Raw genomic sequence first — 12660 nt, 5'->3', positions numbered from 1 at the left:
AGATTTTTTGCTGCCTCCTTTTAGTTGAAATCTAATCCAGATTAAGAATGTTTTGTTTATATAAGGGAAACACTTATTTTTACCTAGCCACCTATATTTACCAAATCAGATGTTGCCAGGGCAGCAAAATAGCTACTGCTCACAGGTTTTATCTGCAAACGATTTGCTATGGAGTCATGGGCCACAGACACAGTGGCTGCTTCTACGTTTTTCATCTATATTCACTAATCTTTCATACTGTGAACTTTCGCAATGTCCCTGTGAGTGCACTTAGACTGCTCGTGAGGCAGAAGCATAGGAGGAAGGTGGATGGGATGCAGGGCACACCACATGATGCACCAAGACTGTTATTTCATTTCACTGTAGCAATAGCCAACAGACCTAAGTATATGGTGTCCTACCTCATACAGTCCAACAGGCTTAGGTATTTCAATAATATCTGCTAACACAAATTTAGCCGCAGACACTTCCTTTCAGCAAGTCCATTTTCCCATGGCTGCCACAGTAAAACAGAAGGATCGTCAATCTGTGTTGATGTTTTGTATGCCTTCCCCTTACAGCTGAAATTTCTGCTATATGTCAGAAGAAGGTAAGATTCAGTCACTTGTGTGATGGGGCATGATTTGATGTTGTGCGTAATGTCATTCCATTACTATGTGGTGCGTTCTTTTTTGTACCATTCCAAATTTTCACAGTTTGTCCATGAATGCATTTGTTGGTGGATGGGAATGATTCAGCAGCAAGGTTTCTTTTTGTTAAAACTACTGATGCTTGATTTGAGTTGTAGGTTTCTGTTGAAGTGGCAATTAGTAGAACGATTTAATTATGCATTTGAACTCTGTTTTTATTCTATAACTCTGCTTATGAAGAGGATAAAGCAAGATATTAATTTAAAATCTAATAGTTTATGTCTTCTCATCATTGAAGTCTTGGATTAATCATAAATTGAACAAAAAACCTATATGTGGACTGAAAGTCTTCAGTGCTTGGCTCTGAAAAGACTGCTGACAAAAAGAATCTGCTTGCAATGCATACCAACTAGTGTGTTTTAGTAACATTTTAATAATAAGGAATACAGCGAATAACATATTCTAGGTCTTGTGTGATAAAGAAAGCTTTTATGTTGGTGGCAGCTGGCAAAAATAAAAGTAGTGCATATTTTGGAGGCTTGGATGGTTACCTATGACAAGGCAGCATAAACTGATGTGGCACCATTGATTATATTCCTAACGATCTGCCTGTTGCTACATGTAACTTAAAAAGACATTCTGAAGTATAAGCAGGGGTTAAGAGAACTACTGGAAACTTTAGAGATTGTTCCAAGCCAGAAAGTTGAGGCTGATGACTTAAATGTTGGTTTGGCCTGCTCCAAAAGAAGAACAACTGTGATATTCAAGTCCAAGCCCAGCAATTAGGCCTGAGCTCATCTTTCTGGGAGTTTAGTGACACTTGGCATCAGGAGTTTGCACACAGCTGGGCTTATGTGTAGTGATTTTGGAAACGACCAACACTTGAGCCAGTTCCCCAGTGCTCTCATCCCTGTTTTCAGTTCCACTTCCTGATACTTGTGGCCTAATATTAATAAAGTATATTTTTATTTTGCAGAACTGTAGTTCACATGTCAGAAGAGCTGTTGTCACGTGCTTCTCAGCAGGCTGCTGTGGCCGCCATGGCAACAGGCCGGTGCGCTACTGTAAAAGGTGCCATTCAAATCATCATAGCAGTGAAGTTGGGGCAGCTGCAGAAACCCATCTTTATCAGACCTCACCACCCCCTATCAACACCCGGGAGTGCGGGGCAGAGGAACTTGTGTGTACGGTGGAGGCTGTGATCAGGTAACATGGCAGCTTATAAGGCATCATGGTGTAAAGTTTGATCAGGCTTTCATGTAAATCTTGCCTGCAGATCTTGTGCAAATTGATTTTAGTTTCACCAGCGCAAGTTCAGAGCAGGGTGCTCTGAACTTTGCTGCTTTAGCAAAGTACTGATCAGCTGTGAGTGTTGTCCTCGTGGAAGAAGCCAGCCTTGAATCCTAGGGTTTGATGTTATTTTATTACTGCTCTGAGGAAAACAGTGACACCAGATGCCTTAACCTCTAGTTATTATTGACCAGATACCCGTATCCGGTACAGGAAAGCTGCATTCACTGACCACAAGCTTGTTTTATAGCTTGCTGAAGGAAGCAGAGTTTCATGCTGAGCAGAGGGAGTATGAACTCAACCGCAGGAGACAGATGGGCCTCTCTTCTTCCCATCACTCCCTGGACAACACAGACTTTGATAATAAAGATGATGACAAGCATGACCAACGCCTTCTGAGCCAGTTTGGAATCTGGTTCTTGGTAAGAAGTTCTTGCTCATTTCTCTCACTCTCTCTCCTTTCTTTCTGAACCCTCAATTTTGTATCCTTTTTTCCCACTTCGTGGCTTTAGTTGGATATTTTTCTGATTTGTAAGCAAAAAGAAGTTCTGTGAAGCTCTCAGACTTGGAGATTTCAGAACTAGTTTGGGTGAAGCTGCTCACTGCCTTCTGAGTCCTGCATAGAGTTTATAACAGAATTATTCATCCTCTCAATTTTTTTATTGACTTCCTGTGTGCTATCATCTTCTGCTCACAGGTGCTTCCGGCTAAGTGTCATTATTTTAACCTTAGAAGGCAATCCCCTAAAGATCTGTCTTTCACCTTCCATCTTTCAACATCACTCTCTGGAAGTTCAGCTTTCTCTCTTACCTCTAAATTGTCTGGAAGAGTCTTAGTGGGTTGCGTTTCCTTCCTGCCTTTAGATTGGTCTAGTTGGATCAGTCTGAGTCGTTCTACTCCAGTTAATTCACCCAATAGGGGCTGACAGAGTGAACTGAAGTGAGAGAGAACAGGTTTTGTTACACTGTACGTACCTCATCCTTGACTTGGAGAGTTTATCTTTCTATGATAGGGATGGGGAGCTCACTGACTTCGTTCTAATCTTATAAAATCTCTTGATCTCTCTGTAGTGAGTGTTGACAGAGATGACAGCACAGATTGTGAGCCATAGTGGGTCGTTGTTTTCTTTCATAAAATGAATACCTTTCATCTAGAAACTGGACAGAGTTCCTATTAAAAAGGCTGCCAGCTGATACTGCCTTTGAGTTAATGCTCAACTGAGACAAGTGCCAGAAAGCAAACACCTTAACTTCAACCTGCAATGAAGCAGAACATTGAAGACTGTAGTTTGAACTGTCAAGGCTGTTGTTAGCTGCCTTATCCCAAGAAAAAACATGGAGGAAAAGTACTTGTAAGATGGATTCTGGTCTTCTGTGGGAAGCAGTGCTGTCTGCCGTTTCCCCAGAAATGATGTGAATGTTTCTCCTTTGTTCACTTGCTGCAAGGCAGCAGTCACTGGTTTCAGGTTGCCAGGTGCTGAGTGTACAGCTTTCACTAGGAAGTGGCAACAAACAGCTGACAGGTGGTTAAAGGAGCTTCCTAAGTCTCCTGTCATCTGTTATTTTCCATTCTTTGGATTCAGTGCAGCAACCTGATTTGAAACTTTGTCTCCTGTCCCCAGAAGACACCAAGAGCTCAAACAGCAGGTAGTTAAGGGCTTAGCAGTGTGTCTGGTCTGTGAACTGAGGTACAGACTTGATCTCAGATTTGGGACAGTTTTACAGTGTGGATGTCATTTTAGAAAGAGAGAATTTGGAGAAGGAGAGAAAAATATTAATTATGTGGGAATTTTTTGACAACTTAAAACTCATATTCCTGTCCCAAATGAGGACAAAAAAACCCAAAATCTGAATATTTTTGCAAAGCAAAGATCACTTACTATATTAAGTACACATCTTTTTTCAGAGTCTTTGGTTTGTCTTTCTATCATGTACATTTTTTATATATGTGCGTATGTGTATCTTATATTTTACCAGGCATTACATTACCTTTTGAAATGAAGAGTCATTTTAAAGTTCAAAAGAAAATGTTTCAGTTTGTCAAACTGTTCTGTATTGATATTTCCAGTGTTGTTATTTTCTGGTTTGGAAATTTTTGTCAATTGTCCTGTGCCAAACTCTACTTAAAACTGATCAGCTCATTTGCCTTCTATGTAATCTGCATTCATGTATTGCTGAGAACATGCAAAACGTAGTAGACAATTTGCCACCTTTAATTCTAGAAATGAAACTTGATTTGTGTTTCTGTCTTCCAGGTGAGCCTTTGCACTCCCAGTGAGAACACCCCCACAGAGAGTCTGGCAAGGCTGGTTAGCATGGTGTTCCAGTGGTTTCACTCCACAGCTTACATGATGGATGATGAAGTTGGCAGCCTAGTTGAAAAGCTCAAACCCCAGTTTGTTACTAAGTGGTTGAAGACTGTTTGTGATGTCCGGTTTGATGTCATGGTTATGTGCCTCCTTCCTAAACCAATGGAGTTTGCCAGGGTAAGAATAACTTATCTGAAGGTTCCTTTATTTGCCACAGGGATTAAAGTCTTAAGTATAAACACAATTTCTCCCCCAGCTCTGTCACGGCAAAAGAAATCTCAGTGGTTGAGGGAACAGTGGAGTTCAGGAGTTTTTTGTTTTCATAGCATTTTTAATCCTACTGTGTTAGAGAGAAGGGATTGTTTATAGTAATATGAAGACAGGTTGGAAGAATATTGTAGGTATTGAAAGATAACATACATTTTTGATAGTTGCACATTTCCATTATGCTGCTGAAGCACCCAAACTTGACTTTAGTAAAATGTGCCATTTGACTGCTCCCAAATATAAGCCTGTACTTTACTAGTCTGCTTTACTAATATTTCCCTGTTCTTTGCATACTTCATCTCTGCAGCTGTGAATTAAGGCTCATGAAATCACACAGTTGTAACTGAGAGGAACTCCGGGCATACTGATGCCCTGTAGCTTCAGATACCTGATTTAAGTGATTCAGTTAAGAGACTAGTCTACCGTGGTTCGCCGTATTGCAGATGGAGAGAAAGAGACTTGTCTGAAAGGTCATTTGGGCTGCCTAAGTGAGACTGTTGCTGGAACGCTTCTAGAAAGAGTCTTTCTTTCCGTCCATTAATTATGAAGCAGAACTCACCTGGATAGTGAAGACGGGCGACAAAGTCAGGCATGTGAAGATTCCTCTGTAGAAAATGAAACATCAGCTTGAAAATAGTAACTTTATTTTTGTGAGGGGTTTAAGACTTTTTTCTCATTTATTGCTGACAACTGTATCACATCCGCTTTTGTAAGAAGACTTCCATTTTGTGACCCTCTTATGTAAAATGCCTGGGGGACATGTTGGTTTTGTTTCCTAAAATCAGGTGGCTAGACTAGGAAGGGCCATAAAGATGTGATATATGACATCATTGGGGTGAAGTGTGCACTCATGGATAATTCATGACTTAATATATGGCATTTGCTGTATGTGTGCAGACCAGCACGTGTACGTGTCTCACTCTGAACCATCGCTCTGAAGATACCCCTGGCTGTGGGAGGACTGGGGCATAGATGAGAGGCAAATGGATGAATTGAGTGTTAGAACTTAAGAAAAGACATCAGGGCTTTGAGGCTAATGGGGAAAGGAAGGACTGAACCTCATGTTGTAATCTGTACTGAATCTTTTTCTTGTCTTGGATCCATTAACCTGAATTTATTACCCCCACTGCAGTGTGTAAGACTAGACCGACAACTTGCCAGATTTGCGAGGGTTCACTAGAACGTGAAGACAAACAGCCATGAAATTAGCTGTGATGAATGGAGAAAAAATAGTTGGCTGAGATTACCAGTAGTTGCTGCCAAAACAGCAGGCATCTCAAGAGCTATTAGTTAGGAACAGCAGATGTGAGCTGAGGTCAGTTAGAATAATTAATCCCTGTAGGCTAGTTACTTATTTACTTAGAAGTATATTTTTGGCTTCTATCCCTTAGAACCTTCCCTCAAAAAAAACCCACAAAAAAAGACACAAAACAAAAAACCCAAACAGAAAAACCTAACAAAACACACAAACACAAAAGAACACCTGATACGGAGCAAGTTTTTCAGAACTGTAACAAGTTGCCCAGAGCAAATAATTGAAGGTGTAAGTTTGACCAAACAAATCTGTCTCTTGTTGAGAACTGTAAACAATGAGAGGTATCATGGCCTTGAATTGAGCAAACTTCATTTAAATCTTGGACAGTGCATTTGTGTACCCTGGGTCAAATGAGAGAGGAAAAAAACAGTGCAGTCCCCATGGCTGAATTCTAAATTCAGCCTGGAGGGTGCTAACGATCACCCCCCACAATTTCTTGGCTGCAACACACTGAGCAAGTTTATGGTTCTGGGCAAGTTACAGGGACTAGAAGTATTGCTCATCAGTCTAATTCCTGTAAATACCCACAGGTTGGTGGATACTGGGACAAATCGTGTAGTGCTGTGACCCAACTAAAGGAAGGGCTGAATCGAATTCTTTGCTTGATTCCATACAATGTGATAAACCAGCCAGTGTGGGAATGCATCATGCCAGAGTGGTTGGAAGCTATAAGGACAGAAGTGCCTGATAACCAACTGAAAGAGTTTCGGGAAGTGTTGAGGTATGCAGACATATGTGGAACTATTCAATCATTGCACATGCTGATTGTTGAGAGTTTTAGCACAGTAAGAAGGTGACAACAAATAAAAACAGCTGTGTGCAATAGACAGTAGTGAGTGAATGCTTCTGAATTTTGTATGACTTACATTTACACTAAAGTGCTTGAGCTTTGGGAAAGTTTCCTTTTATTGCTCCTGATATCATTGAATCTGTATCAAGAGCTAACTGCATGGATGCTTTTTTGCTGTCAGCAAGGCACATTTTCAGTGCCTTCCTGCAGCATGGTGGAAGAAGCATCTTTCTCCTCCTGGCCAGCTGTTGATGAGAAAAGGTGGGGATTAGTGGAGCTGGCACATAAAGAGCAATGATATGTATTGATTTAGTTAATATCTTCCCCTGTTGAACAAAGAAAACACTAGAATAAGAATGGTGGCTGAGTCATAATTTCATGTATGCCTTTGACAATTAATTTACTTTTAACTGATGAAGAGACTCTGAAACTGACTGTAAGTTTATCACAGAATCACAGAATGGTTGGGTTGGAAGGGACCTCAGGAGATCATCTAGTCCAACCCACCTGTTAAAGCAGGTTCACCAGATTGCACAGGAATGTGTCCAGGCAGGTTTGAATGTCTCCAGAGGAGACCCCACAACCTCTCTGGGCAGCCTGTTCCAGTGCTCTGACACCCTCAAAGAAGTTTCTCCTCATATTCAGGTGGAAGCTCCTGTGCTCCTTTCTGTGCCCATTGCCCCTCATCCTATCGTTGGGCACCACTGAAAAGAGTCTGGTTCCATCCTCTTGACACCCACCCTTGAGATATTTATAAGCATAAGTAAGGTCCCTTCTCAATCTTCTCTTCTCCAGGCTAAACATACCCAGCTCTTTCAGTCTTTCATAAAAAAGATACTCCAGACCCCTGATCATCTTCATAGCCCTCTTATGTTTGTAGATATTGGTGTAAACTGTTCCATTGTAAACATGAAATAGTGGAGGAGTGGTGAGATGAGAAATTTTCCCATTTTACTTTTGGTGTTGAAAAAGATATTGCTGTCAAATGAAACTGGGATGACATGAGATGTGATCTAAATCCTTGAAGTGCATCACCAAATTCAGGGGTGACCTTGTGCAGTCAGGACAGGTGGTATCAGCAATCCCAACTCCCGTGGAGGGTGAGGATGCAAGTAAGATTACAAAAGCATCATCAATGCTGGTAGTGAAATTGCCCTTCTGCAAATTTTCTGTTGTATCTCACAAAGTGTTTGCCATGGTAACTCAGTGATGGTATATTTTTATTCTGCTTTTCAGCAAAATGTTTGACATTGAACTTTGCCCTCTCCCTTTCTCCATGGAGGAGATGTTTGGCTTCATTAGCTGTCGATTCACAGGGTATCCATCCTCTGTGCAAGAGCAAGCATTGCTTTGGCTGCATGTAAGTGTCCCCTCTTGACAAGTCATGCTGAAGCACTTTATGATTTTGTAAAAGAAAAAAAAAAGAAAATAAAAAGTGAGGAGGGGGAAAGAAACCACTTTTCCAAACATCATGGAGCCTTTCCGCCCTTTGCTTAGTCACAGCGTAAGGATGGTAGGTAGACAGACCCCAGGAAACTTTATGTTACTAGCCCATCATGGGCAATATAACGGGAGCCTGGAAATTCCTTTTACCTCTGTATGTCAGTTGTGTCTTTGGGGCCATTAAGCTCTCTGACCTCTTTCCAGCAGTAGTTGTTAGTCTCTGCAGAATTTGATCTATAGATTCTAAAATTAATTCCAGACTCCAAAAGCAGCTGGATTTGTTCCCACATATGAAGCTCTGGATTAAACTAACTCTGTACCCGTCAAGCTTTCTACTGCTCTGGCCCTTTTATGCTATATTTGCCCACAAAGCTGGTGTTCACATAGTGTTCATATTCAAAAGTTATGGGGACAGTCATGTCAGCGGGGGGCAGTTAATTCAAAACGATATAAGATTTTCCGCAACACCTTGGAGTAATGCCTGAATTCTTAATTATCACTTATTTTCTGCTGAGGATTATTTTAGTTAAACCTCAGCAAAGACCATCTTACCTGATGACTGTAGCAATTTTCATGCGTACAGAGTTTTCAAATAAGGTATAATTTTTTTAGATTTTTCTTGACCTAATAACGATTAATAACAAGTGTGAAGAGCTCACATTTGTCTGAGTGTTGGTGACAAAACAGATGATGAATATTCCCTCAGTGATTTACAGATAACCATCCTGTCACGATGTTGACACCTGTAGGCAACAATTCTTACTAGATTCTTAGAATAAATAGAATTCAGTTTTAAGTAATAATAAATATAGTAAATAGTTATTAATCCAAATATTGGTAAGACTTTTGGTATACAGAAATACTTTTGTGGAACAACCTCACATCCCTGTGTGTTTGTGCATAAAACTTACCTCAAGGCACACCAAGTGGATGCCAACAAGTATTTTGAAAAGACTTTTTCTTTCCCAGTTCTCTTTTGCCATAAAAGAAATCTGAGCTTGCAGCTCACCTTACTGAATCCCAAAATTAAATGCATGGAACTTGCTGAACTGAGGATCAAATTATAAAGGTTCTTATAAAATGACATTTTTTATCAAACTTGTAACTTATGCTTTTTTATTTATGGTCTTTCCTTAGGTGTTATCTGAGCTAGACATTGTTGTTCCTCTTCAGTTACTAATCAGCATGTTTTCTGATGGAGTTAATTCTGTAAAAGAATTGGCAAATCAAAGAAAATCAAGAGTCAGTGAACTGGCAGGAAATCTTGCAGCTCGGAGGGTAACTATTATTTATACTGCTTACTTTTTTTTTCTTAGAGCAGTTTTCTTAATAGGATGCATGTGAAGATTTAAAAAGTGATCTTTCAGTATGGCAGCATTTGAATAGAAACACTATAAATTGTGAGAATGGGAGGAAATTGGGATGACTTCTTCACTGTATCACATGGTCAGTGCAAAGATAATACAGAGAGGAACTGCAGAAAAACTCTGCAGTTTTTCCTTAGTGAAATGGTTTGCTTGGGATATGTTTGGAGTGTTCTTGGCATCTCTTCCAACCATTATCATTCTCTGCACACTCTTTAATAACTGTCAACAACAAGTTATTGCGGACAGCTGGTCACCCAGAGTGAGCTTTCGTGCTCTAGTACAAATTTGGGGACCTAGGTAGGTTTTGAGAGGGTGACAGAGCAGAATTTATTTCTGTTTCCTTGCATTTTTTCCCTCCATCCAGGCGATGCAAAAATTGATCTAAAGTTGTCTGTCAAAGACTTACGGTCTGGAAGAAAACATGTACAGATCTGTAGGTGCTACCTGTACTTGGATGGATGTGACTAACTTCCCAGTAGCTTTGGACAAAGTCCTTCAAGGACAGCAGGTGCTTGAATGGCCAGATTTTTAGATTTAAGGAACTACAGGATCGAGGCAGCTGATGATTCCTTACGAATGGTGTGCCTGTCTTCTGGTGTAGATCAGCAGAGAGCACTCCCACAGCTAGCCCATCACCACTTCTAATATTGGCAGAAAAAACAGACAAACTTACTGTCTGGTCTTTCAGACCATAGCTGACCTAAAAATGGACCTCATGTGTCATCTAACTGTGTATCTCCCTACAATACTTGGAGGTACTCAGAGTGTTTTGGGTGCTGCGGCCATTAATCAATGCAGACATGCACATCTTGTTACTGTCTAGTTCATTTCCATCTACCTTTGGTGTAGCCATAGTTACACTGTTCTCTTGAGATAGTCTCCTTTATTAGCCTCCTGCTACTGAAATTTGTGTCCCTGGATCATGGAGCAGGTCATTGTAACCTGTACGCTGTAACATTGTAACCTGTAACACTGTAACACTTTACTGCCTGCAACAATTTTCTGTTTGGTTTATGATGTTAAAATTCCTGCTTAGTAGAAATAAGATATTGGATGTCAGCCACTTAGCTTCAGCGAATGTGAAGAATGTGAAGAATTCTGTGCAGAATATGATTCCTGTACTTCCATGACATTTTGTTGTTTAATGGCATTAAGGGCCATATGTAGATTTTGCAAAGAGGCTACAGAAGGGAATAGTAAGGCTGTCAAAGTTTCTTCCATTTTATGCAGTTTTGTATAGAAATGAGAGTGCTTAAATGCTTAACAGTCTTTGGGACATGTTGATTCTTTATGTCTTCAGGTAAGCATTGCTTCTGACCCTGGGCGCAGAGTTCAGCACAACATGCTGAGTCCATTCCCAAGCCCCTTCCAGAGCCCGTTTCGGAGTCCAATGCGTAGTCCTTTTCACAGCCCTTTCAAGAACTTTGGGCACCCCAGTGGAAAGACAATTGATTTTGACTGTGAAGAGGATGAAATGAATCTTAATTGCTTCATTCTGATGTTTGATCTCATCTTGAAGCAGGTACTTGCGGAAGAAAAACACCCGCATCAAGGGAACACTGAAGTTCTCTAGTCAGTTCTGGCTCTCCTTTAATGCTGGATTGAGGCGCTTTCTGCTGGGGGACTGGCATGAAGTATAAGACATTTAAATCTCTCTACAGCTGCCATCTGCCTTTACCCATATAGGAGTTATAGGTTCATGGTCAATGAAGAGAATTTACATACCTCCATATTTATGTTAGTTAGCTCATATGAATGAAAGGAATTTCTCCTTGGAGATATGTTTATTTCTACATAGTAGAAGCATAGGCTTGTTGATAGTCTTAAATTAGATGGATAATTTTTGGATAGCTAAATGTTTACATTGTGAATTGGAGGCCAAGTGTTTTGAATCACTGTCTCCAGGTAAAATTCATGGATCCTGTGCTTGGAATTGTCTATTAAACTTCAAAACCTTACTCTACCTGTTTGAGCTTGGACCTCAACACCAGTGGCAATTTAAAATTGTGAGTTGCAGTTTATCTCAGACTCTTCCCAGTACTGTAATATAACACTGGCAGAAATGTAGGAATAGGCAGAACAGTTAGTGCTCTGGCTTTTAAATAAGTAATAAATCCTTACTCTTTTCATTCTCTTTCAGATGGAACTCCAAGATGATGGTGTCACTTTGGGCTTAGAGAACAGCATTTCAAAAGATATAATATCCATCATAAACAATGTGTTCCAGGCACCCTGGGGTGGTTCTCACACCTGTCAGAAAGATGAAAAAGCAGTTGAATGTGGTTTATGTCAGTCCAGCATTCTGTGTTACCAGCTGGGTTTTGAGCTGCTGGAACAGCTTGCTCCAAAAGAAGAAATCAGGCTTGTGGTAAGTATACCAAGAAAAGGCCTATATTACTGGTGTGTTGAAACTTCTTCATTGTTCTCATTACACTGTGCACAAGGGAGCAAAGCCATGCTGACCTATGGCATAGAGGATTTAGGATGTTAAAGCAAAATGCAATTGAATTGTAAAATTTCGTAAGTTTCAGTTAATTTGAAGAACCTGGGGACGATGACAGTATTCATCCAGTATGAACTCTTCCCCTGTCAACACTGAAGTGCTATTTCACTTTGGAAGGAGACTCTTATGATACTGTGTCTGAAATAAAATGTGAAATGTTAATACTTACTGCTTTTCATCTTCTTCTAAGAGCTAAGAGTGGATATTTTGAAATGGTTAATGATTTTGAGTGAATCACTTGTCAAGTGAATAAGCCTTAGTTGGTGCTTGATTGTTGAAAATGCTGAGCACTGTTGAATAACAGAATATACTTCAGATTGAGTATTCAACTTTAGCAGACACAGATACTCTCCAGTTCCTAGTCATCATTAAAGTCCTTTGTAGCTTTGCAGAATTGAAGCATTACCTGTGGTGTGATGAATTTATTTTAAGCTGTATATCTATTATACGTAACTGTTCCATCTGGTAGTTCAGAAGACAGCATTGTTCCCTTTAATCTGAGTGCTCATTTGCTGTGGCATAGTAGTGGCAGGATGTTTATTAGTAATTTTTTTTTTCAGTGGTGAGCATAGTGATGCCTTTTGATGTGTAAAAGTTTTGAAATCCCATTTGGATGTGTATGCTAGTAGTAGGTATTGTGCATGTAGTATTCAGTAACTTGTGCTGGAAGAATCATCTTTCAGTTCAGCTTCTCACATCAACCAAAAAGTAGTAAGTGGTAGAAGTCTTTTTAGTGCTGGGGCTTGGT

General features: G+C 40.2%; 1 protein-coding gene across 2 annotated transcripts in view; it reads left to right on the top strand.

Moving 5' to 3' along the window:
* Positions 1-12660, top strand: part of UNC79 (unc-79 homolog, NALCN channel complex subunit) — a 109336-nt gene that overhangs the window by 24300 nt on the left and 72376 nt on the right. For both annotated transcript variants that reach the window (XM_082058249.1, XM_082058248.1), the window contains exons 11-19: positions 561-589; positions 1606-1835; positions 2170-2341; positions 4174-4404; positions 6340-6530; positions 7836-7959; positions 9180-9320; positions 10710-10931; positions 11550-11777. In XM_082058249.1, the coding sequence (XP_081914375.1) occupies positions 561-589; positions 1606-1835; positions 2170-2341; positions 4174-4404; positions 6340-6530; positions 7836-7959; positions 9180-9320; positions 10710-10931; positions 11550-11777 (1568 nt within the window). The remainder of the gene's footprint in view (positions 1-560; positions 590-1605; positions 1836-2169; positions 2342-4173; positions 4405-6339; positions 6531-7835; positions 7960-9179; positions 9321-10709; positions 10932-11549; positions 11778-12660) is intronic.

This window comes from Streptopelia decaocto, assembly GCF_964273445.1.
Source record: "Streptopelia decaocto genome assembly, chromosome: 7".
Classification (NCBI taxonomy): Eukaryota; Metazoa; Chordata; class Aves; order Columbiformes; family Columbidae; genus Streptopelia; species Streptopelia decaocto.
The sequence above is the reverse complement of the archived record's forward strand: the minus strand, read 5'-3'. Positions and strand labels throughout refer to the sequence as shown.